The following is a 21,458-nucleotide window of genomic DNA, read 5'->3' on the forward strand; positions in this document are numbered from 1 at the left end:
AAAAAATGGAGAGGGGGGATTAAAGATCTCAGCTCGGTGAGGCATGATTTTGGCCATCTTAACAACTCTTAGATGTTTACCGTCGACTTATCTGATTGACATTTTTTGTTGACTCTCTTCATAGAATTGTATAATATTTTCTTCAAGATACACAAAGACAAAGATTTATGATTCTGTGAATTGTTAGGTCAGAGAGTGTTTAAGAAAAGAGCATCAAATTATCATGAAAAAAAAAAAAAAAAAAAACAATCAATTGTGAAAATGGACAGCTACGGATAATTCCCAAATTTAAAATTGAATTTCAACTATTTAAAATTTAAAATTTTTAGATTTTTTTTTTTCAAAGTTTATAGAATTTTGTCGTCTACAATCCTGAAACATCAAATCATACTTTCGACTACACAAGATGAGTCCAAGGAGCCTTAGAGACGGTGAAATCCTTACTACCGTAGTAAGGATAATATACACTTTTTCTATTATATAAACCATCTAAGCCATTCAAGTAATTAACTATTTTACCATTTTCAACGGCTAGTTTGAGAGCAGGAATATAATTTAATTATCACTAAATGTTGGGTTGGTGAGAGTTTGATATATATATTTGTCTGTACTTCCAAACGATGATGTACGATACAACGGCTACCTCAATAATTGGGTTGGCTGACAGATGAAAATGTTGAGAGATTAGTCGTTGTTCCCGCCGTTGGATGGGTCCCACTGTTTGTGCATCTATAACCGTTGGATTTGTTTACTCTACAGTGGACTCATAGCACCTCGAGATAAGGTATCTGTCAATCTGATAGATGGTTAGTTGGTTGATAAGGTTCAGTTGGAGGGTCACCAATTCGGAAATTTTTTTTGGCAATTGGACATGTATTCTTGTAGATAACCAAACTTTACATAATAGCAATTTTAGCTTTGTGGATTGGATCAGTTGCTGACCCATATGACTGACCGGTTCAATCTAAACTGGTGGGTCAAACCGATTGGATAAAAAAAAATGAAATATTAAATAAGTATTTATTTATTTATTTTTTCAAAATCAAGTTACTTCAACTTCAAAAACATGATCCAATGCCATAGAGAAGTAGATTACAAGATTTTCAAGAATTTAATAATATAAAATATAAAGATAATTTTTCATGATTAGATATTTGAAATTGAAATTTAAGGTTCATTTTCAAAGCATGGACAGAGCCTTAAATAAATATATATTTTTAAGTTTTATTTTAAATTTTTTCCAGGGTTGGATTTTAAAGGATTGTAGTGTTATTTTCCCAACATGACAATCCATGTAATCTAACAATTGAAATCTTACTAAGTTAAATCAATTTTCCATTAGTTTATAGATAAGATCTTGAGCCAAAAGGGGCATGCCATCAATTTTAGAACGTAAGGGCCATCTCAAATATTCGCCAAATTGTCGAGGGGTATATTAAAAATTACCCAAAATGGTTTGTTTTTTGAAATTGGATTTTTCGATTGAGTCGAACTGTAGAAGCCTTTAGGTTTGGTCCAACCTAGTTCGACCGACCAATCCGATTTTTAAAACACAGAGCTAGTCTGCAACTCTTAAGTGTGCACATTGCATGTGCCACCTCAAGATGTGTAATCTCGAAACATGAAAAATAAAAAGAAAAAAACTTCAAGTTATTCATGTGATAGCTTGCCTATAAAGGTAAACCTCTACCTAATTTTGAACATTTTTAATACATTATGAAGGGAATTACTCGTGAAAGTTGACAGTGAGAGTTAACTATAACTTTAATGTTTCGTGGTGAACTCGAACACTTATTTTCGATCAATTTGGAATGAGTTTGGACTGGATGGCGCATCATCGTGGTCACCATGTGTTTTCTTGTATCAAAGTCGAGGAGTGATATCGATCTCATCACTTTATAAGAAGTTAGAATTCTTACCTCATAGGTTATAGGTAGAGGAAGAGAGAGAGAGAGTCGTAAATCCTTATTAAATGAGTGTTATATATGGATATTTAGAAAGTAAGTTCTTATTGTCTTATAAAATACATTTCCTTTTGTACAATTATATCAGTTCTCAAACAACCCCAAGGGGTTAGCCTAGTGGCTAGCTGAACCTTGATGAGTTCCTCTAGAAGGAGGGGTCAAGTGTTCGAAACACCACGAAGCACTTGCCACGTCGACCAAGTACATATCTGAGTGAAAATTTTCAAGTCAGATTATAATTAGTCATTTTTTAATCATTTTTGTTTGATCTGAGAGTGTTAGGATTGGGCTAACGGTTCTGAATTAGTGGACTCAGGCCCAATAGGATGGATAGTATAGAGTTCGTCTATATAGGGCCTGATTGGTGTTCAACAAAGCCCAGCCCAAATCAACCCTTGACAGCCCTAATAGTTGTTATTTCTTCATGGGCAGGTCCATCTAAAATGGACCAATGTTTGTTTTCCATGTCTTTAATTCTTGCAATCTTAGTGGAAGATGCATGAAGTTTCACAGGGCGCCGCATCATGAAATAATACTACGTTCCTTCAAGTCTCAAAACTAGGGTTAGGGTTTTTTTTTTTCCAACTTGTCTATATAAACCCTTTTCCACGCCTCTTTTCTTCCCATCGCAGTTTCGAGTGTATCGTTTTTCAATTTTTAAAACCCTGATTAGGGATTAGGGTTTTTGATCTTAGAGGGTATGTGTGTGTGAAGGAAACCCATTTCCACACATCTGTTCTTCCAATTGCAGTTTCAAGTGGATCGTTTTTCAATTTTTAAAACCCTTATTAGGGTTAGAGTTAGGGTTTAGGGTTTTTGATCTTGGAGGGTATGTATGTGTGTTTGAAGTATAGAAACAGAGTGAAAAATCCCAATGAGGAAGCAATCCCTTGATAGGAAGTGCCGTATGACACTTTAAACAGCAGCGGCGCATCCTTTGTTCCCATCACCCGACGTTACTCCCTCTAGATTCGTGTCGATTTCGATTCGATTTCTTAGGGTTCGTTGGCTGGGTTCATTGGGCCCGCTGTGTGTGTGTGATTTTAAACGGGTCTCTGAGGGTTTTCGTTTCTCTGATTTCACCTCTTTTTCTTTTCTTTTTTTTTTTTCAAATTAAATTAAAATTATTTTTATGATCCGATGCCACGTCAGCGGTAGCAAAATAAAGCATTGACCGTAGATGCTACATCGGATCTACAATGATTCATTGTTTCGCATTTTGATAGGAACCTGTGGATTGATATCTACCGTTCATCCACGGAGCCGGTTTTTGCGATTACATTTTTTTTAATGGTTTTTATTTTTATTTTTATTTATTTTTTTAATTTTGATATTTATAGATTATTTATTTATTTATTGAAGAAGCCAATGAGGAAATATCTTTAAGTTGGAATTACCGACTGAAGTTCATTTTAATGATTAAAAAATACTGGCTTTCTGAGGCTTCTATACATTTCTTTTTTTAATTTTTTTTGTATTAAATTATGTTCTAATTCCTTTTTAATAAAATTCTCTGATTAATCGTTTTTGGTTTCGAAAAGTAGATCGAATAATTTTGATTTTGCAAAAATGATAAAATGGGCTGTTAACCCAATATCCCCAAATCAATTTATTTCCTATTTTTAAGAATCTATTAATAAAGAGCTTAAAATCAGTCTCCTTTTCTCTTCTTTGGATGGAAATTTTAAGAGAAAAAAAAAAAGGAAGACTTTCTCTCTTAGAAAAGTATAGAGATTTGGAGAGAAATGGAGAAATACTTTTTAAAATATTCTGTATTTTCAATTCTGACCTCTCATGAGTCTTCCCTATATTTTAACTCGAAATATTGATAAAAACTACAGAAACTATGAAAATACTTATTCAAGAATCTGTGCCAATGGTATGAATCTTTCTCTCTAATGATCCAAAATTTCCAAGTAATAAATCCATCACAAGAACTGTTTACCATGAATATGTGGATTCAAGATTCGATTGGTAAATTAGTGAGAGGAATTGCCACGACATTACAAGTTAAAAAGGTTTCAAGGAGAAGGATTAGGGGGTGAGCGTGTTTTATACATTTTGTGGTTGTGGTGGAAATGTAATTGGGAAATTTAGTAAAGTTCACAATCCATTCTTTATTAATTTAATTCATGTTCAAAGGAGCTTGTATTACAAGCTTTGTTAGCAATCTCTTTCATGGAAAAAATGTTACTCTAACCTTTATAACGTGTAACATATTCAATTTTGAAAATTATTTAGGTCACATTTTTACAAATGTCTCTTTTATTTTTAAGAAAAGAATGACATTACCCTTTATATTTATTTGAAATTACATTTTAATTTTTCAAATTGATGATTTATTTATTGAATTTGATTTTCTTTTAAAATTATAAATGAAAAAATGACCTTAATGTCATCATTATCACAATTATCATTATTACCATCACTATCATATGGTTGAATTTTTGACATGAAATGGATAATATCAAATAGAACTTGAATTTTTCACGAATCGAATCTTCGTCATTTTTCGAATTGCTAATAAGGTTTACAAGTGTTATGGTTTATGTATTGAAATAATGGTTTAAAAATAAGGGTAAATTCTCAAATAATTATTAAAGTTTTTAAAATATTGTTAATGTTGACAAAGTCATCGCATAGCATTTTATCAACATTACATGTTAGTAATTATTTGAGAATTTATCTTATAAGTAAAAGGAGATTAATTTGCCCCTACCAATTGGACCGACCTACGGGGTCTCGAACCCTTGTAATAAAAAAAATAGTCATAAATAAATAGTCTAATTTTATATCATATTTTCTCATCTAATGTATTGTTTATATACACATTTTGTAATTGAAATCTTAATTGAAGTGACTTCGAATTTGTGGGAGACCCTTGTATATTTTTTAGTAGTTTGAAAGGGGATTGGAAACTTGCTTTTCACTTCTTAATGCAGAAAAACCATGTCTGATAATTCCCAAATGATTGCTGTGATGGCCAGGAGCCCAGGATCAGGGCTCAAGAAGCAGAGGTCTTGAGTGTGAATTGCCCTACCAGGCATGTCGTAGTTACTTGGTAGGGGGAGGGGGCAGAGAGGACTACGAGTGCCCCAGGATTAGTCAGGTGCTCTTAAGAGGCCCAAACACCTCAATTACTACCAAAGAAGAAAAAAAAATCAAAAATCAAAAATCAAAAATGTTAAAATGAGTGTTTGAAGAGCAACAACTTTTAACTTCACCAATAAGTGAAAAGTTGAAAATGGGATAAAACCGAGTGATTGACTCATTTTTTGCTTCTCACTTTGTGGGTAGGGGTGGCAATCTTAACGCGACCCACAAACACGACTTGAAAACAACATGAAATTTGTGGATTTGGGTCATAATAGTATCAACCCATCTAACACGATAATTGAATGGGCCAGGCCTGAGTCTTGGTCTGGGGCATCAACTAATGTATAGTTTTAAATATATTAACAATTATTGAAGAATTTTTTTAATTACTCATTTTTTATGATAAAATTTAGTGTATGTTAGGTGATATTTAATTTATGTTGGTAGACATTTATTTATACGACTTTAGTTTTAATAATGGTATTTTATTTTTGGTAGTAAAAATGGAACTTAGTTTTTCCAATAAAGATTAGAATTTTATTAAACAGGTTATATATGGGTTGAGTTTAAGTTTTTGATACGATTATTAAATGGATTGGGTTTGGATTTGGATTTGGTAAATTTTCATAATACCCTTACCTCAACACCCAACCCGACCCATTTTCACCCCTGTTCGTGGGAAGAAGAAGGTTCGTCCCTCAATTTTAATGCTTTTATCTGTTTGGTGACTCTTTTTTTTACCATTCCATGTTTAAAACTATCCCTTACTGTGCATTATGTTCTCATTCACCTCTTTGAAAGCAGTGATTGAACTCTTAAAGAGTATCTCCAAGTGCTCTAAAGGCCACCATTTCAAGGTGTGAATTTTAATCTATTCCCGGATCCTCTCAATGGATGGTTGAAACTAAACAAAGGTATCCCCAAAGACAAAAAAAACACACACACGACCCTCTCCATCCAACACGCACGCAGTCACCCACCATGAAAAAAGAATCACTTTATCGAGGACAAAAAAAATTAAGAAGAGACACTAGTCCCTTCTTTCTTATTATATAAGAAAACCTACAAAGTATATGGATCGAATGCTCTACAATATGTGCATTGCCCACAAAAAAAAAATACAGATGATGCTCAAGAAAGAAGTTAGAATTATCTAGCACTTTGAGCATAACCTGCAATTCTCAATTTCAAGAACCAACCCAACTAGTGAATGTAAGTTGGGTTACAAAAAGATCTTTAGCTCAGCTCGACCAGCTTGTTAAGTGGGTGGAAAGAACCTGTTGAGATTAAACGGCAAATTGTAGAACTCTTCGTTCCTGTTGTCACCTCGGAATGTTCGGAACTTCACCCACCATGGCATGCCTCTATCTTTCTTTGATTTTTCCACGTCTAATGTGTTGTCGAGAACCACCGCAACAATCAAACCCACAGTTGGTGGAGATGAGAAAATTGTATTCAAGAAGGCATTAAACTGCAAAATCCCCAAACATAATTATAACGTGACGAAGAAACTTATACCTAAAGGTCTTTTATTTATTTATAAGTGAAACGAATTTATTAAACGGGGAGTGGTCGAGATGAAATGGCCCAAAAAGGTGCAACAAAGATAAATAAGAAAATCACAGGGACGCTCTCATGTAGATCCCAAGCAAGGTTTAAAATCTCGTCACGAACCAATTTCTCAATCATGAGAAATACCCAGACACTCTTGACTGAAGACAATCCAAAACATTCAACGTTTCATTTTGGTCTCAGCCGAAACATTCTGAGATGGCATGAAACTTTAAACTATAATCCCAAGGACACTTGAGGAATGATGGTGGTGCACATTTAGGTGAACGGGTAAATCGATTGGATTTAATAACAATCCGATTTACCACAACTTGACCCAACTGGTACTTTAGATTCCTAGCGAAAAACAAGAAAGAGGGTTTTAGAGATTTCACTAACCCATCCTCCATGGGTGTGAACAGGACCGTGATGGGAAGACATCCAAAACTGGTTAAAATACTGAGGGACAGATATTCCAAGGAAAAGCGAAAGTCCAGTGATGAAGAGGTTTCTCATGGAATTCATGTTTGTAAACTGAAGGAATGATAACCCAACTGAAGCTGCAAATGAGAAAGAAAAAAAAAAAAAAGTCAAGTTAAACCAACAAAATAAAATAAGGGACCAATTTGTGAAAGCTAATGGCATGCATACCCACAAGGCCGAAGAGAACACAATATAGTGCAGAAAATATAGGGAAGGGTATAGATGCAAAAAGAGCTCCAAATTTTCCTGCAAGAGAATAAAGAGTGAAGGAATTCTATAAAATTGTCTCGTCTTCTCAACCATACCCAAGATTTGGTTGTATTTCAAACATTTATTAAAACCAACCTAAGGTAGCGAAGAAAATCATGAAACTAGCTGAAATTTGTACAACTCTTCGGCTACCAACACGTGTCAGTCCAAGAAGCCCAACATTCTCCCTGAAAATTATGGCAACGTGTCATTTTAGTTCTATAGCCAACAATAAAGGTGGTGAAAACTGCTCACATTTGTGGACCATGTAAAGAACAATTACTTACACTGATACAGTAGAACCAGTCAAAGTTCCGAAAAGGCCATCAAGCAATACCCCAATTCCCTGCATAAGCAATACATCATAAGTATTCAAATATAAACGAGTAGGCTTCAATACAAGATTTGTGGCATCTAATGTGATGTTTTAGCAACTAACCTGCCAACCAATGCCTCGACTCAACACATAGGCAGGAGGTGGAGTTGCAATCGCCAACCGTGATGCTGCTTTGTATGCGCCAGTTGACTGCATTTGTGAAACAAGGTTAAGAAGGATAAGGTCACAAAGAATCATCCTCATGAAGCACAAGTGTTCTACATGCTCTCCCCGATACCCAAACATCACCCAATGAATAGATCTCAACTACGCATTTGATGGATCACTTGTTGAAGAGGGAGCACCATAGCAGGCCCAAAGTTCGTCCAAATTGGTCAATATTTGATTCCTAACCGTCCCCACTTGTATTGTTTCTCAGGCTGTATGATTCTCTGATCATTTTTGTTCTTGAAAGGACGGTTAACATAGCAATTGATATTATGGATGAATCATGAGGTGGCCCACCAATTGAATGGTCTTAATCAACACATAGGCAGGTCAAATATATAGTACGGTGTCTACGACATTCATAATACATGAAGGTCTAGGCCCAAAGAAATACCTCTACCATAGACACTAAGACAGCGGACATCATAGCAAATGCATGGCCTGCATGAAAAGTCGGTGCACCCCACTGCAAAGGATAAGGAAACTTGAACCTGAAAATAACCATTACAAGGATTTCCATCAAAATGGTTGCTTTAAAATTAAATCAAGCAAGAGAAGAGAAGCGAATTTGCTCCTGTTACTTACCAAGGGGCAGAAGATATGAGATTAGCTCTGTCAGTACGACAACTGTTTTGAGTACTAATGGGTCTATGTCTGTAGGCCCCACCTGCAGTCAAGATATGGGAATAGACCCAAATGATAGTGACACATATAAGTACAGGAAACCGTTCAAATATGGGGACATCCCTGATTGGCCTAATGTGCTTCAGATACTGCAGATTCAGAAAAGCAATAATTCACCATATGAACACAAATTAAAAGAACTAAATTAAACCTCAGAAGAAGTACAATATAAAATTACTCACTTGTGACAATCCAATGACCATCAAAAGCATCGGTATACCAATTTCTACGCAATTTCCTAACTAAAAAACAAAGAAATATGATAATGAGTTTGTAGTACAAATGGCCAATATAGCCAATAAGTCTAAGAAAAATATGATTAACATGAATTCATGTGGCATCCATGCAAGATTGTGGGGCCCAGCTTCAATGGGTTCCCCTGCCAAAACCTTGGGTATTTTCAACAGTCGGGCGTACCCAATTTTTTGGATGGTCAAATAAGATGTGTGAAATTTTCACAGAGAGGCCAATAGATCAGGCTAGTGAGGGAATAAAATCATCCAATCAGGTCAATTTGGCCTCAATAAATCCCCATGCACATCCCATAAAATGACATTTGTGCCACACACACTGCTACACCTACCGCAGGAAAGCCTCGCTCGAATAACCCCAAACCAACCAAACCGACCACAGGTGCCATACCAAGAGGGCTGAAAAACCTGTAAGGCAAACAAAAAAGAAGAAGGAATACAAACATTCAGAGGAAATATTTGCATGACTACAGGAATGATAGACCACAAAAAATTACCGTGAAAAAAGCCCCCACACTTGGCTGTATCCAAGAATGATCTGCAAGCTTGCTGAAACTATAAGTGCTCCTTGGATTGCTCGCATGGTATGTAGAAATCTCTGCAGATTGGAGAAATGAGTGGATCAATCTAGATATCTTTATCTATCTTAAGCAGCAGGAAAAAAAAAAAAGTCTTAACTATAGCCATCAGGGAGAGGAATGACGTTGACACAAAGCACTATCACCAACTAAGAGAACGAGATAGAAAGAGCGAGCGGGCTAGAAACTTACCTCATGAGGTTCAGTAATTCTTTGTAGTGATGAGTCTCCTATAATATAAAGGATCGGTATAACATAAGCATAAGAACCACCCACCACCGTTGGCAACCTTGTTCCAAACAATGCTTGCAAAAGTGTATTAATGCCTGATACAAATAGTAGAGTTTGTACTACCCGAATTTTGTCACCCTGTTTAGTGTAAGCAATAAAAAAGAGTCAAAATCGAGTCACAATTTGAAGAAAGAAAAAAGCTACAAACTTTTTTGTGGAGACCTTACACCTGACCCATCTCTCATACATATGCAACATTGGACAGATCCCACCGAGAAGATCTCCTAAGCAGAAAATGACCCACTACAATGGACCTAAACTAACCAATCTATTCTTTCTATGGGATGGTCTTAATGATACAGAGAATATTAGCATTTGTTATTCCAAGCGCATTATTCCAACCAACTATTTGGTTTCGCAACATGAATCCTATTTTTTTCAATCCAATAGCCATATCTCCTATTAAGGATTTTGCCATTAATAAAAATAATATGGCGCATATTATGCTAGAAAGTCCATAAATTGGATAGCTATGATCAGCCGATCAAGGGCTTCTTGTCTTAGGTAGTCTCCTAGGTGGGTCCCATCAAATGGTAAGTTCCAACATCCCTGCATTGTGCATGTTCACGACAGAAGGAGAAAAAAGAGTGGAGGCCATATGATAGGTAAATTAAGAACCAACTTACGTCAGATCCACCCATTAAAGGGACAAGTGCTGAAGGGATCATGACACTAGTGCCCAACATCAAGATGTAGTTTTGAAATGCCAATAAGATCGTTTCAGCTGCAAGACAAATAGCAAAATCATAAATACAGGTAAAAGACAGTTTAGTTAGCAATGTTTATATCCAAACATTGACCGTTAATATACACATCCATGAGATGAGGGCAGTCCATTTGTCAAAAGTACTTCCAAAACACATATGGAACAATTATTCTTGGTTTCTAATGTATAGATTTTATGGAAAAGTACTTGCCTTAAGACATTAAACGTCCATCCTACTAACCAGAATCATGTACACCACATACATGCAGAAGGCTTGGGACCAACCAATTTAACGGGTCTATCATTACTCTCTTTGGGAAGCCTGAAAAATATGATGGGCAATTCAGGAAAAAGAAATCAAGTTACTCAGATTGCAAGGATCGTCTGATCAGGTTGTCTTTCGGCCTATATTTACTGGTAGAGTTACCGAATGGTTGGTCCCTAACTCCCTGCCTCATTGCAGACACCTAGGGGTATTTCAGTTTCTTTTGCTCCAGATACAGATATAAACCCCTCAACTTTAAAATGAACTTAAAAAAAATGACACATAAGTCATTAGGATCAAAAGTGTCATGTGGGACCAAACCGCATCATGGATGGCGAAGCGTCCCTACGCCTTATGCAGATCACAATTTCCCCAACAGGTGTCAGCTGATAAGCGGCACTGAAGTTCGGCATTTACGCTCATTGGGTGAGTGTTCAGAATTACCACCACATTATTCATTTAGCTTTTAATACTGGAGGGGAAATGTCAAATGAATGTAATGCGGAACGCAACGTCCTGCATCAGAATGTCACCATATTCACTAATGAAGTGACTTGTAACACAACCTACACACATAAGAAAAGGAGATAGGGAGAAAAAGGAGAGAATTTCATTGTCTCATTGGAATGAGAGAGAACTGCCGTGCATTCAAGTTGACTATGTGCATTTTGTTGGCATTACAGGACTGGTTTAGATAAGTTTCTTTAGTGAGCTAGTTCTTTGTTTTCTAATCTCCATGCTCAATGGGTTTGGATGCTACCTAGAACACATGCAAAGGAAAGTTTTGTGTCTTATAAAAAAAAAATATTATTGAAGTGAATGTAACACAAAGACCTAAACTCCTTCGTATGAAGAGAAACTAAGTAGAAAAGGAACTTGTATGAAATGTGGTACAAACCCACAACATACTAAAATAAACACAGTTTGATGTGAATAGTAGCTGTGATGAATAGTGCTCACAATGAACAGTATCAACAATGTGCAATACCCACGATGAACAGTGGTTCTCTCAAAAGAAACTCCAATGAAAATGACATTTCATTGTGATTAGATATGTTCTATAGCAAATGCTAGGAAAAGTGTTGCACAAATTGAGGAAAAAGGTTTAAGCCTGGCAGATGACGTTGTCATCGTCCACCGTAAAAGTGGCACAGGAACTTAGAACTTAATCAGACAATCAATCCATTTAAAAAATTAGTTTTATTGAATTGAATTTATTATGAGGAACTTCTATCTTCCTTACATAGAGGAGTGACTAAATACAAAAATAATTTGTAGGTAATGTGGGAACAAATCCAGTACAAATTACAAACACTACACTTAAGTTTTATTTGTCACACAAATGAACCACATGTCACATCTTCAAAAATATCGACTCTGTAACATGGAAGACTTTAGGATCGGCCAATCAAATTATAAGCAATTTTGTTTTTTGTGAGCTAGTACGTACCTCAAATAAAAGCTTGTATTAATGAATTTAAAAACCTTAGCAACACTTGCCATTGGAGTTGACCTAAACATTCATCCTTCTAATACAAAGGCCAATCTTCCTTTTGGAATTACAATCTAGAGAGTAGTTGATCGAGTGAACCTTAAAATGGGAGATCCGCTCCAACAGAAATCTCTTGTAATTTATCCACTATGCAAGAGATCAAATACATTTTGGCTGAGAGGGAAATATGTTCATCATCCATCACTCAAGGTGGGACGAGGGTCTACCATCATGTTCTCAAATGGTATCAAACTCCAATTCCTGTCCCGTGATATCCTAAACAAGGAAAATGACAAGGGTTGCTATCGAATTGAATATGGGAGATGAGGACCCAGAAAGGAAAAAACTTCAATAACTCTGAATTCTCAGGGATCAGAACACAAAATGACATCCTCCCTAAGAAAATTTGGCCACAAAAACAATAATCATTATTTAGCCCAAAAAGATCTCATAGGAAGATGAACCTTCGAGTTGTAATTCCTAAGCTCAAAATACTTCCGCTTCAACTACTTCTCAATACACTAGAAAATAAAATGCTAAAATTCCCTCTCTTTTTTTCTTTAATAGGTGTTCACTTCATAATTCCGCCTGTCTAGTGTCCCATTTACACTACATTGCCAGTCACAAGCCTGGATAAAGGAGAAGGGTTGTGTCAAGTTGGCAGCCCCGTGCAAAAATCCACCGCCTCTAACACGAATCCAGATCAGAGAGCTGACCCCAAATCTTTGGAATAAAGCCTTGTTGGAGTTCATTTTATCTCCTTTCACCTATATCATTTCCCACACTCCCCCTCAAACTCCAAACTTCTACTCATTTAAGTGTTCAAAAACCAAAGACAAACTAGCCATTGAAATACCATAACCAAAAACCCATCTTGTACCAATCTCAGTTCTCAAAAAATATACTTAAAAATGAACAAATCCCAATAATAAAAAATGATCATGTTTTTATGAAGCATCACTTTCTAAGTTACCCTTTGTAGGTAAGCATTATTGTCTGGCCTAGTTGCAGCTATAAACAAAAGACCGTTTTTTATAAGACATATTTCATTCCTTCTAAAGAACTATTCCTTACAGATAAATCTACTCTGAAACAGCTTTAAAACTCAGATATCCACTTCAACTTTGCTACTGTCTAAGAAAACCCACCACCAAAAGCATAAAAACATACAAGAGAAAACACATACCATAAAGAAAAAACATAGAAATAAAGTTAAAGATAGGAAAAACGCAACATAAATAATGAGAGAGAGAGAGAGAGCTCTTACTCCATGGAGGATTGGAGTCTATGCAGTACTCAAGGTCTTGGAGTTGGTCCATGGGAGGATGAGTTATGTCCGCCATTAGAGAACTTCACAAGAATCTGAAAATAACAGAGAAGAGCAAGAGCAAGAGAAGAAGAAAGCAAAAGAGAACAAAAGTGGGAAAGGGAGGACAAAAATATGCAAAGTGAAGCCCCTTCAGCAGCGATGTGCCTGTTTCGAAATTATTTTATATTTACCAAAATACCCTTACTTCTTAATAAAACTACGATACCACCAAGTAAAGGATCTCTACTTCTACCATCCCTTCTCTCTCAGTCTCTCTACACAGGTTTGAATGATACACGTGTAAATAGCTCTCCCACCTAAAATGCCACGTGATATATTATTGTTGGCCCACTTTAATGATCTTACACAGCAAAATAGAATCTGATTGCTGATTGGTGATTTATGACCATTATGGTCCATCGGCTTCATCGTCAATGCAAAAGGATCACTCAACAATGACAAAACAACAAGAAGTAAGCTTATTCTAAGAATTTGGAGTCCACTAAACGAATCACGATCTTTAATTTACTTTTGTTTAAAATCACAACTTTTATTACTGAAAGTGAGTTCATCGTACTTCAACCTTCAACTTAAATATTTTTTCTAATTAATAAATAATCTACACTAAACAAGTTCAAATCATTGTAATTAACTTGTTATTTACTCCTACAATTTTTTTAAATATATTCTTTTTTTAGTATTTTTCTTTCATAATCTTTCTAATCGTCCATCCTAATGTCCTTATATTAATTACATTTAATTTATTAATATTTTGTGTGTGCTTATTGTGGGTATTCTTCACCCTTCGACTGAGTCTAATCTTACAATCACATGCATTGCCCCCTCGAAAAGTCCTAAGTGCAACTGGTTAATTTGAGGGTCAATCGGACCCAAGAAGGTGGACCCAAGGAATTCATTGCTTTGTGGGATTTCGAACACTTGACCTACCCTTCCTGAGGAGTTTATCAAGACTCGATTTGCCACTAGGCCAAACTCAGGATTTTTCAATTTATTAATATGATACTTTTTGACTATCCAATTCATTCTATAAAATTGCACTGTCCTTATTATCGTCTTATAATTTTATTTATTTATTTTTATCTTTATATGTCTATCACATAGTATTCTAGAAGTGTACATCCACTTTATTTAACATCATAGCTTAGTAAATTTTTAAAAAATTTAAAATTAATTATCCTAATTTAATTTTAATAGTTTAAAATTAGAATTTAAAATTACAAACTAATGATTCCAATGAAACACTTCCTTAGTGTGTGGGTTCTACAAGGAGTGTGCCAGGGATAGTGGGGGGGAAAAGAAAAGATTATCACGTGGCACTTTTTGGAGTGGGATTATTGAAACTTCAAAGGACTCTTGAGCACAAAATCATGTCTCATTTAAAAATTCAAACTCTCATAGCCGTTTACATTACACATGCAAAGAGTAGGCCCCACCAATCGATGGGTCCCACTTAAGGAAATCTAATATGGCAAAAATGAAGTTTTCTTTTTGAACAATTGCATTTATTTGCAGGTGCAAATAACAGTTTAGGAGATATGAGGTTAATTTGGTAATTTTAAGATGATAAGTACCGGAACAAGCGTCAAGGAGGTGACGTTGCACGTGCGGCGGCTACACTTTCGGCTCGCGCATTCCCATTTATATTCCCACGATCACGACATCCCCCCTGAATCTGATTTCCATTTAACCTATGAAATTACAATTCTCTCCCTTGTCACGTCTCGCAAGATAAGAATCTCTCTCCAATCCGTCGGGTTCTCGGGTGTCAAGTTGGATAAAATGGGTCGAAAAGCCATAATAGAATCCAAAAGATATGTTTTAAGGGTATATGTTGGGTTGGGTGATGGCTAAAGAATGGTGCATATTCGACCCATTATGGATTGGATCTTAAGCATTTTGAACCGCTGTGAAACCATGTCCATATACAAGTCAGCTTTGGTCCAACGCGATTTGATCCATTTACAACCTTGAGTCCTATTACCACCTAGGTCTCCTATCCCAAATGTTGATTCCACACATTGATCGTCTCTATGTTATTTTTCATGGAAATCCATTAGAGTCGATTCTCTTGAAATCGAATCCATTCAGAATTAAAAGTGATAAGAACTGGAAAAAACCAATAATTTAAATCAATTAAAGAGCAATTTTTTTTTTGTAGTTGTGAATTCTGATTCCAAATATTTGATAACTTGAATCCATAGAAATCGAATTGAAACTAATCTATTGACTACTCTAATATACACCATTGAGAGCTCGGATGGTACAATTGTTTATCAATCAATATATCATGATCCATCGATAGTTTTATTAGGTGGAATCAATCAAAATAGTATGATTTATCGAATGAATGTGCAAGTTGAAGACTCTTGAAAAGTGAGGGATATTTATTTTAATAAACATGAATTGTGACGAGACCAGTTATGAACACACTTCTAATAATAGAAGATGTGGATTTGGAAATAATAAAATGGATTGAGATGAGGCTTGTAAAGATCAAAGACGATGATGATATTTGTGTGAGACTTTTCTGTCAATTTGACATGTTAAGATCTTCAGTATGATCAATCCAATTCCCAGTTTCCATAGCATCTATGTGTACCTATCAAAAGAGATCTAAAGCTTTGAGTCATATTCACAAGTAATAATTTCTCAAATGGAATCACATTAAACAAACAAACATTTTTTATGAAATTATCTCTCCTTTTACTTGAGTTCTTTCATGTCATCTTTAAAAAAATTTCATTTTCATTTTCAGTGCAATCGATAATGCACTCAATGATTTTTATGACCATCATTGTTCTGTAATTTTAACTAATAGTTACATTCTAATGTGAGGCTCTCATTTTTTTTTTTTTTTTTTTTGATGGGGGTATCCGAACTTACGTCCGACTAGGGGGATCAGAAGAGCCAAGGCATATGGATCCCTCCCTTGGGCACCTGCAACGCCCTCATATCATATGCACCAAGTGAGTAAGAGTGCGTCCTCAATGCTGGCCCCGAGGAAATATTGATATACTGGGTATTGAACTCGCAACCTACTGACTCTCACTGCTAATTGGATCCGAAATTGTCAGTGAGCCACCTCCTCAAGGTTAGGCTCTCGTTCTTAATGTTGTACTTTTACATGTTTCTGAATCAAAGGTCATTACGATATTTGAAACCCAATAAAAAAAAGTACAATTGACGTCTTATCATCTAATTTGGGGCTCCTAGTTATACACTTCAACACATCCCGATGCAATTAATTTATTATTAGGATGCATTATTCTACCCATATAAAAAATATGGCAAATTTTCTATTACTTAAATCTAATAAATAATTAGATTTAGAAATAAAATAACAATATCAATAAACAAATAATTTGGAATATGGAATAACTACACAAGCTTACAAAACCCTCTACACAAACAACCACTTTTAAAATGTCAAAGTTAAACCAACTCAGTTAAGCAATAAATCCATGTCTTGTATATGAAATTACACGAATACCCTCTACAAAAATTTTCTGTTGCCATTTTGGTAATTATATTGAAACTCTAAGGGTAGTTTATATGAGATGAATAAGTGTTCTAAGAGAATAAATGGGTTGGGTATTCATTAAGAAAGGAAGTCAGGCTGCCCACTGAGAGTTTCAGAATTCAGATATATATATTTGCCAACTTTCTTCTATTTTGATCGTGTACTCCATGACATAGTTTAGTTACCAAACTCCATGAATCATTTGCATTCCACTTGGCATCAAATGGCCATCACATTTTGAGCCTAGGCATAATAAATCATCTGGATTGGTGTTTTATCCATCATTTTCACCAGAGACTTTTTATTGTATGCCATGTGGTTCAAAAACAGACCCGTGGTTAGGAAACTATGACCACTATCTGTAGTACTGGATCCTCATTTTTTCTAGTCCAGATCGTCCCGAGTTGTTACCCTCTTTAATAGTTAACAGGGACATCTAACAGCTTTGCTTCTCTTTATTTATTCCAAATATAGTTAATTGTTTGAATTTTAAGGATTTTGAAATTCAAATTTCACCCTTAAATCGGCATTAAATAGGAAGAATTGAAACAGACAAAAAAATTTAATTGAAAATGTGTATATGGTGAGGATCATGAGGATGAGTGAATGGTATTTACATGTTGCATGAGAATAGTGTGATTCTTGAATCATCCACTCTACTAGGGATGCAAATGGTCGGGCCTGGCCAACTTTGGGTTAGGTTGTGGTTGGACCCTACATATTAAGGGGTGGCTACTATACAGTATCAAAATCCTAGCCTGGACTAGTACCATTAGGGTTGCAACCTGGGCGGGTTGGCCTGAACTCAACTCGATTGACAGGCGAGCCTGGGCTCAGCTAGGTGAAAAATGAGTGGAGCCTGGGTTGGAATATCTCAACCCGACTTTAATCCAGGTTGAGGGCTGAGCAACCTGGCTCAATCCGAACTCGATGCCTATATACTAATCTATAAAGACATGATCGAACGTTATTTCAACATTAGGAATAAGTGCCTTGTTAATTGATAGCAACATCGGAGAAGACACATTTGATTTTGATGGAGATAAAAGAAATGGTTGAGATATGATACAAGAAAACTCTTTTATAACCCCTGGAATTATTTTATAAGAGTGTATTGAATATTTGCAATTCTTAACATACGTTTGTTATTTATGTGATTTTCAATAACTTATGCCTAACTTTATAGTTTGGAAACGGATAATCATTTGAGTTCTTCTTGAGCATGTGTTATTGAAGTATTTTTTGAGACGTGTTAATTATCAAGATAAGTAAATCAACCTCGGATCCCTTTAGAAAAAGAGTTAAGTTTCAAAAATAGTGGTTAGTTACTTACACAATATAACCATCTGATAAGCAAATTGTGTCCTTCCATATGTGACTGAAATGAGACACTTGTTAAAGTGCAAAATAAATATTAAAATTTCAACATAAACAAAGTATCACTCATAACACATTAAAAATCATGAGAAAATTAGAAAATAAAACAAAAAAATCAATTTTAACACTTACCTTGTAAGGGAAGATTGAAGATCAAAGACATTCTTAAAATCAATATCAAGAACCCAAATCAAAATGTTGCTTGTTCAAAGTCAAATGTATCATTAACCAAGAAAATATATCAATTTACAACAATATAGAGAAGATAGTTTTGCATTTATGTTAACTAATATTAAATATTAGAAAGTAGAAACATTAAATGAATAAATAAATTTACAACCATCGATGATTTTAGTCAAAAGGCATGACAAAAACAAATATAGTATAAAAAAAATATAGAAATCAAGCAAACAAACAATAGAAAATGAATAAGTGAATAAATACTTAATTACAATTCATGTTTATACAAATCCAACTTGAACTCAAAAAATAAACTGGCACCCATTGGTTCTGATTCTCAAGAATTGAGATGAGAAAAAAAGTATTTCAAATATTATTAAAAAAATTTCCTTTAAAAAAATTAACATATTATTAACAAAATTATTAATTTAGTTATAATTTGTTAACAAAATATACAAATTAATGATTTTTTTTTTTCAAAAATTAAAATAAAACTATCTTAGTTAAAAGTAATAACTTTTTAGGAGAGTAACTCATTTTAAGCTACAATTGATAATTTATATAAAAAATTAAAGAATTTTATATAACATGAATTTATTTTGAAATACAAAAACACCTCAAACCATCTACAGTATGGAAAGAAATGACAAAATAAATCGTTCCAGGTACCCATTGGATAAAACCTAACAGTTCGGTTCCATTTTAGACCTGGCTCTAATTGATTCCAATAAAAAGGGAATCAGAACCAAGGTTTTCGGTTAAATGGTTACCCATTGACACCCTAGTTGTATGTGGTTTTATTTAGTAGTGGCGTTATTTTTTAAATTGTATTTTTTTTAAGATATAAAATTTATTTATTAATTTAAAAAAATTAAGAATATACCAAGCCAACCAGCCCAAAATTAGCTAACTCGGGCTAACATGAGCTCAACCAGATTTTAAAAGATCAAGCTTGGGTTATTGAACTCAGGCTTAATGGTCGGGCTTGAGTTGAGCTTGGGTAGAGGGTTCTACCACTTGGGTTGAGCTTGAGTTTACCCTCCAACCCATCCAAGTTGTAGTCCTAAGTTCTTTTCAGGCTTCCAGTCGACTAGGGTTTAATGGGCGTGCTTGACTTAAAAACTCTTAAAAAAAACAAAACAAAACAAATTTAATACTTTTTTTTTTCTATTAATACAATGAACCACATTTTTGTTTAGTTATTGGATTTACTAAAATAAGTCAATGTACATTGTATATAAATATTCGAACATCAAATTACAATTTAAACAGGTCAATTTTAATTAAGGGAGATGAGTTGAATCACAATAGGTTGAGTACATTAAACTTAGGTCGACACCTGCTCACCTGTCTATCATTTATATAAGTCTACCCCAAAATAGTACAATTTCAATGTATTGAAAACCTTTTTAGCCCTCAAAACCCTTAACCCTTAGGGAATTTTGTCCGAGATCGGATGCACGAAAGCATCAAAATTTTGCTCACAGGAATTAGACCCAATGTACTGAGGTAATGTCGGAATCATGATTCCTAATGTCTTCAAACCCCAAATATTTGAGGTTCTATCGAAATTCTTATTCCTAGAGTCCTCAAAACACTGAAATGCATACGTTCTACTAAAATCTTGATTCCCGAATTCCTTGAAACCCTAAAATATTGAGATTCTACCAAAATTTCAGTTCTCAAATCCCTAAATTCCTGAGGTACCAAACTCTATCGAAATTCTGTCAATATATATAGCTAAAATATATTAAGCAGGTAACCATGAAGCGGGGCGTAAGTTGGGGTGCCTAACCCCTCTGATTCACAATCAAATCCCAAACCCGAATATTTGATTTAAGACTAACTTGAAAAGAAAAGAAAAAAAATAATGATTTAAATGTAAAGATCAATCCAAGTAACCATTCACACCCATTTCAAAATGAATGGATGATGGTGACCATGTAAAAGTAGTCTGTGAATGAAAATCCATATGTTTACAAAATAAAATAAAATAAAATAAAAATAGAAACTGATTGAAATTTGTTATTTTGCTGTAATTGATTCTCCATTGAGTTTTTTATTTTATTTTTGGTGATACAAGAGTGAAATTCACAAATTTTGTCTACAAATTAGAAATTTTATATTTCCCTCATATAATCATACTTAACTGGTTTCACATGACAGGGTGGGATGGTGCGTGCAGTCCGGGGGTTGGCCCTGTTGGAGAAGGTTGGCATATTGGATCGGGTAAAGCCCAATGGACCAAATGCTGGCCTGCTACCACAGGGATCACCTCATTACCGATATAATGCTGAAGTGACCTCAAGCTGGAACCTCGTATCACACTTCTTGATGTGAAAGTGTATGGGAACCATAGATGTTTTTCACCGAGATATGAGTTAAAAAGTAATTAAAAATCGGCACTATTGAGTGCAGTCTTTCTTTCAAATTTACTGCATTTTAACAAAACAAATTAATGTAAACGTAAATATAATTGTATGAGAGGGAGTTATTTCCATTTTGAAGTTAAAATTGAGAATTTCTCTCTCGTGTCGTGTTGTTAACAACAAAACAAAAAATATCGAAGACAAAACAGAATTTAATCGAGAATCATCAGTGACAAAACAACATAATTCAATCAATTTGTAGTTGTTGTTCTACTGCAACCGATTGAATTTAAAATTGAGAAACAAAATCAAAAATCAAAAAGCCAAATTCGATCAAGAAAGAAGATACAAACACAAGCAATATCATCATTCTCATTGACTACAATGATTGTAAATGCAAAATATTTGAAGGAATTATCATAAATCTCATCAAGATTAGTGTACTTATTTCCTCCCTTCATTGATTTCATAACAATTATACCAACATGTTTCCGTTATTTCTACAAATTTTCCTAGGTTATACTATGC

The 21,458-nt window shown here is 34.7% G+C and overlaps 1 protein-coding gene and 3 non-coding genes across 5 annotated transcripts; 3 read left to right on the forward strand and 1 right to left on the reverse strand.

The window, feature by feature from the left end:
* Window positions 1–2,833: 2,833 nt before the first annotated feature.
* On the forward strand, window positions 2,834–2,897 carry LOC147390164 (small nucleolar RNA U49). Its single transcript, XR_015170375.1, has one exon. It is a non-coding gene; the product is annotated as a small nucleolar RNA U49 (small nucleolar RNA).
* A 201-nt stretch (window positions 2,898–3,098) lies between these two features.
* On the forward strand, window positions 3,099–3,248 carry LOC147390165 (small nucleolar RNA snoR2/U65). Its single transcript, XR_015170374.1, has one exon. It is a non-coding gene; the product is annotated as a small nucleolar RNA snoR2/U65 (small nucleolar RNA).
* A 78-nt stretch (window positions 3,249–3,326) lies between these two features.
* On the forward strand, window positions 3,327–3,413 carry LOC147390166 (small nucleolar RNA snoR77Y). Its single transcript, XR_015170348.1, has one exon. It is a non-coding gene; the product is annotated as a small nucleolar RNA snoR77Y (small nucleolar RNA).
* Window positions 3,414–5,996: 2,583 nt separating this feature from the next.
* On the reverse strand, window positions 5,997–13,658 carry LOC147390167 (nucleobase-ascorbate transporter 1). 2 transcript variants are annotated; one of them, XM_086457911.1, is made up of 15 exons: window positions 13,422–13,654; window positions 10,984–11,178; window positions 10,318–10,415; window positions 9,593–9,769; window positions 9,320–9,420; window positions 9,155–9,230; window positions 8,754–8,813; window positions 8,473–8,660; window positions 8,282–8,378; window positions 7,783–7,869; window positions 7,631–7,689; window positions 7,440–7,531; window positions 7,263–7,340; window positions 7,011–7,171; window positions 5,997–6,531 (listed from the first exon to the last, which is right to left on the reverse strand). In XM_086457911.1, exons 3-15 carry the CDS (start codon window positions 10,375–10,377, stop codon window positions 6,319–6,321), a joined length of 1,449 nt encoding a protein of 482 aa, XP_086314037.1. In that variant the 5' UTR covers window positions 10,378–10,415; window positions 10,984–11,178; window positions 13,422–13,654; the 3' UTR covers window positions 5,997–6,318. The 2 variants fall into 2 exon arrangements, with proteins under 2 accessions (XP_086314037.1, XP_086314036.1); XM_086457910.1 differs by lacking the exon at window positions 10,984–11,178 and having other exon boundaries at window positions 13,422–13,658.
* Between the last annotated feature and the right edge of the window lie 7,800 nt (window positions 13,659–21,458).

The sequence above is a fragment of the Akebia trifoliata genome, chromosome 11, assembly GCF_017979445.1.
Source record: "Akebia trifoliata isolate Shusen 1 chromosome 11, ASM1797944v1, whole genome shotgun sequence".
Classification (NCBI taxonomy): Eukaryota; Viridiplantae; Streptophyta; class Magnoliopsida; order Ranunculales; family Lardizabalaceae; genus Akebia; species Akebia trifoliata.

Excerpts from the sequence above, each read along its gene's own strand:
- LOC147390167 (XM_086457910.1), bottom strand. The coding sequence starts at position 13,497 with ATGGCGGACATAACTCATCCTCCCATGGACCAACTCCAAGACCTTGAG. Across the intron at positions 9,231-9,319 it reads GTGTGGGGGCTTTTTTCACG|GTTTTTCAGCCCTCTTGGTA; the intron begins GTAATTTTTTGT and ends TTTGCCTTACAG. Across the intron at positions 7,341-7,439 it reads GATTTTCTTCGCTACCTTAG|GAAAATTTGGAGCTCTTTTT; the intron begins GTTGGTTTTAAT and ends ATTCTCTTGCAG.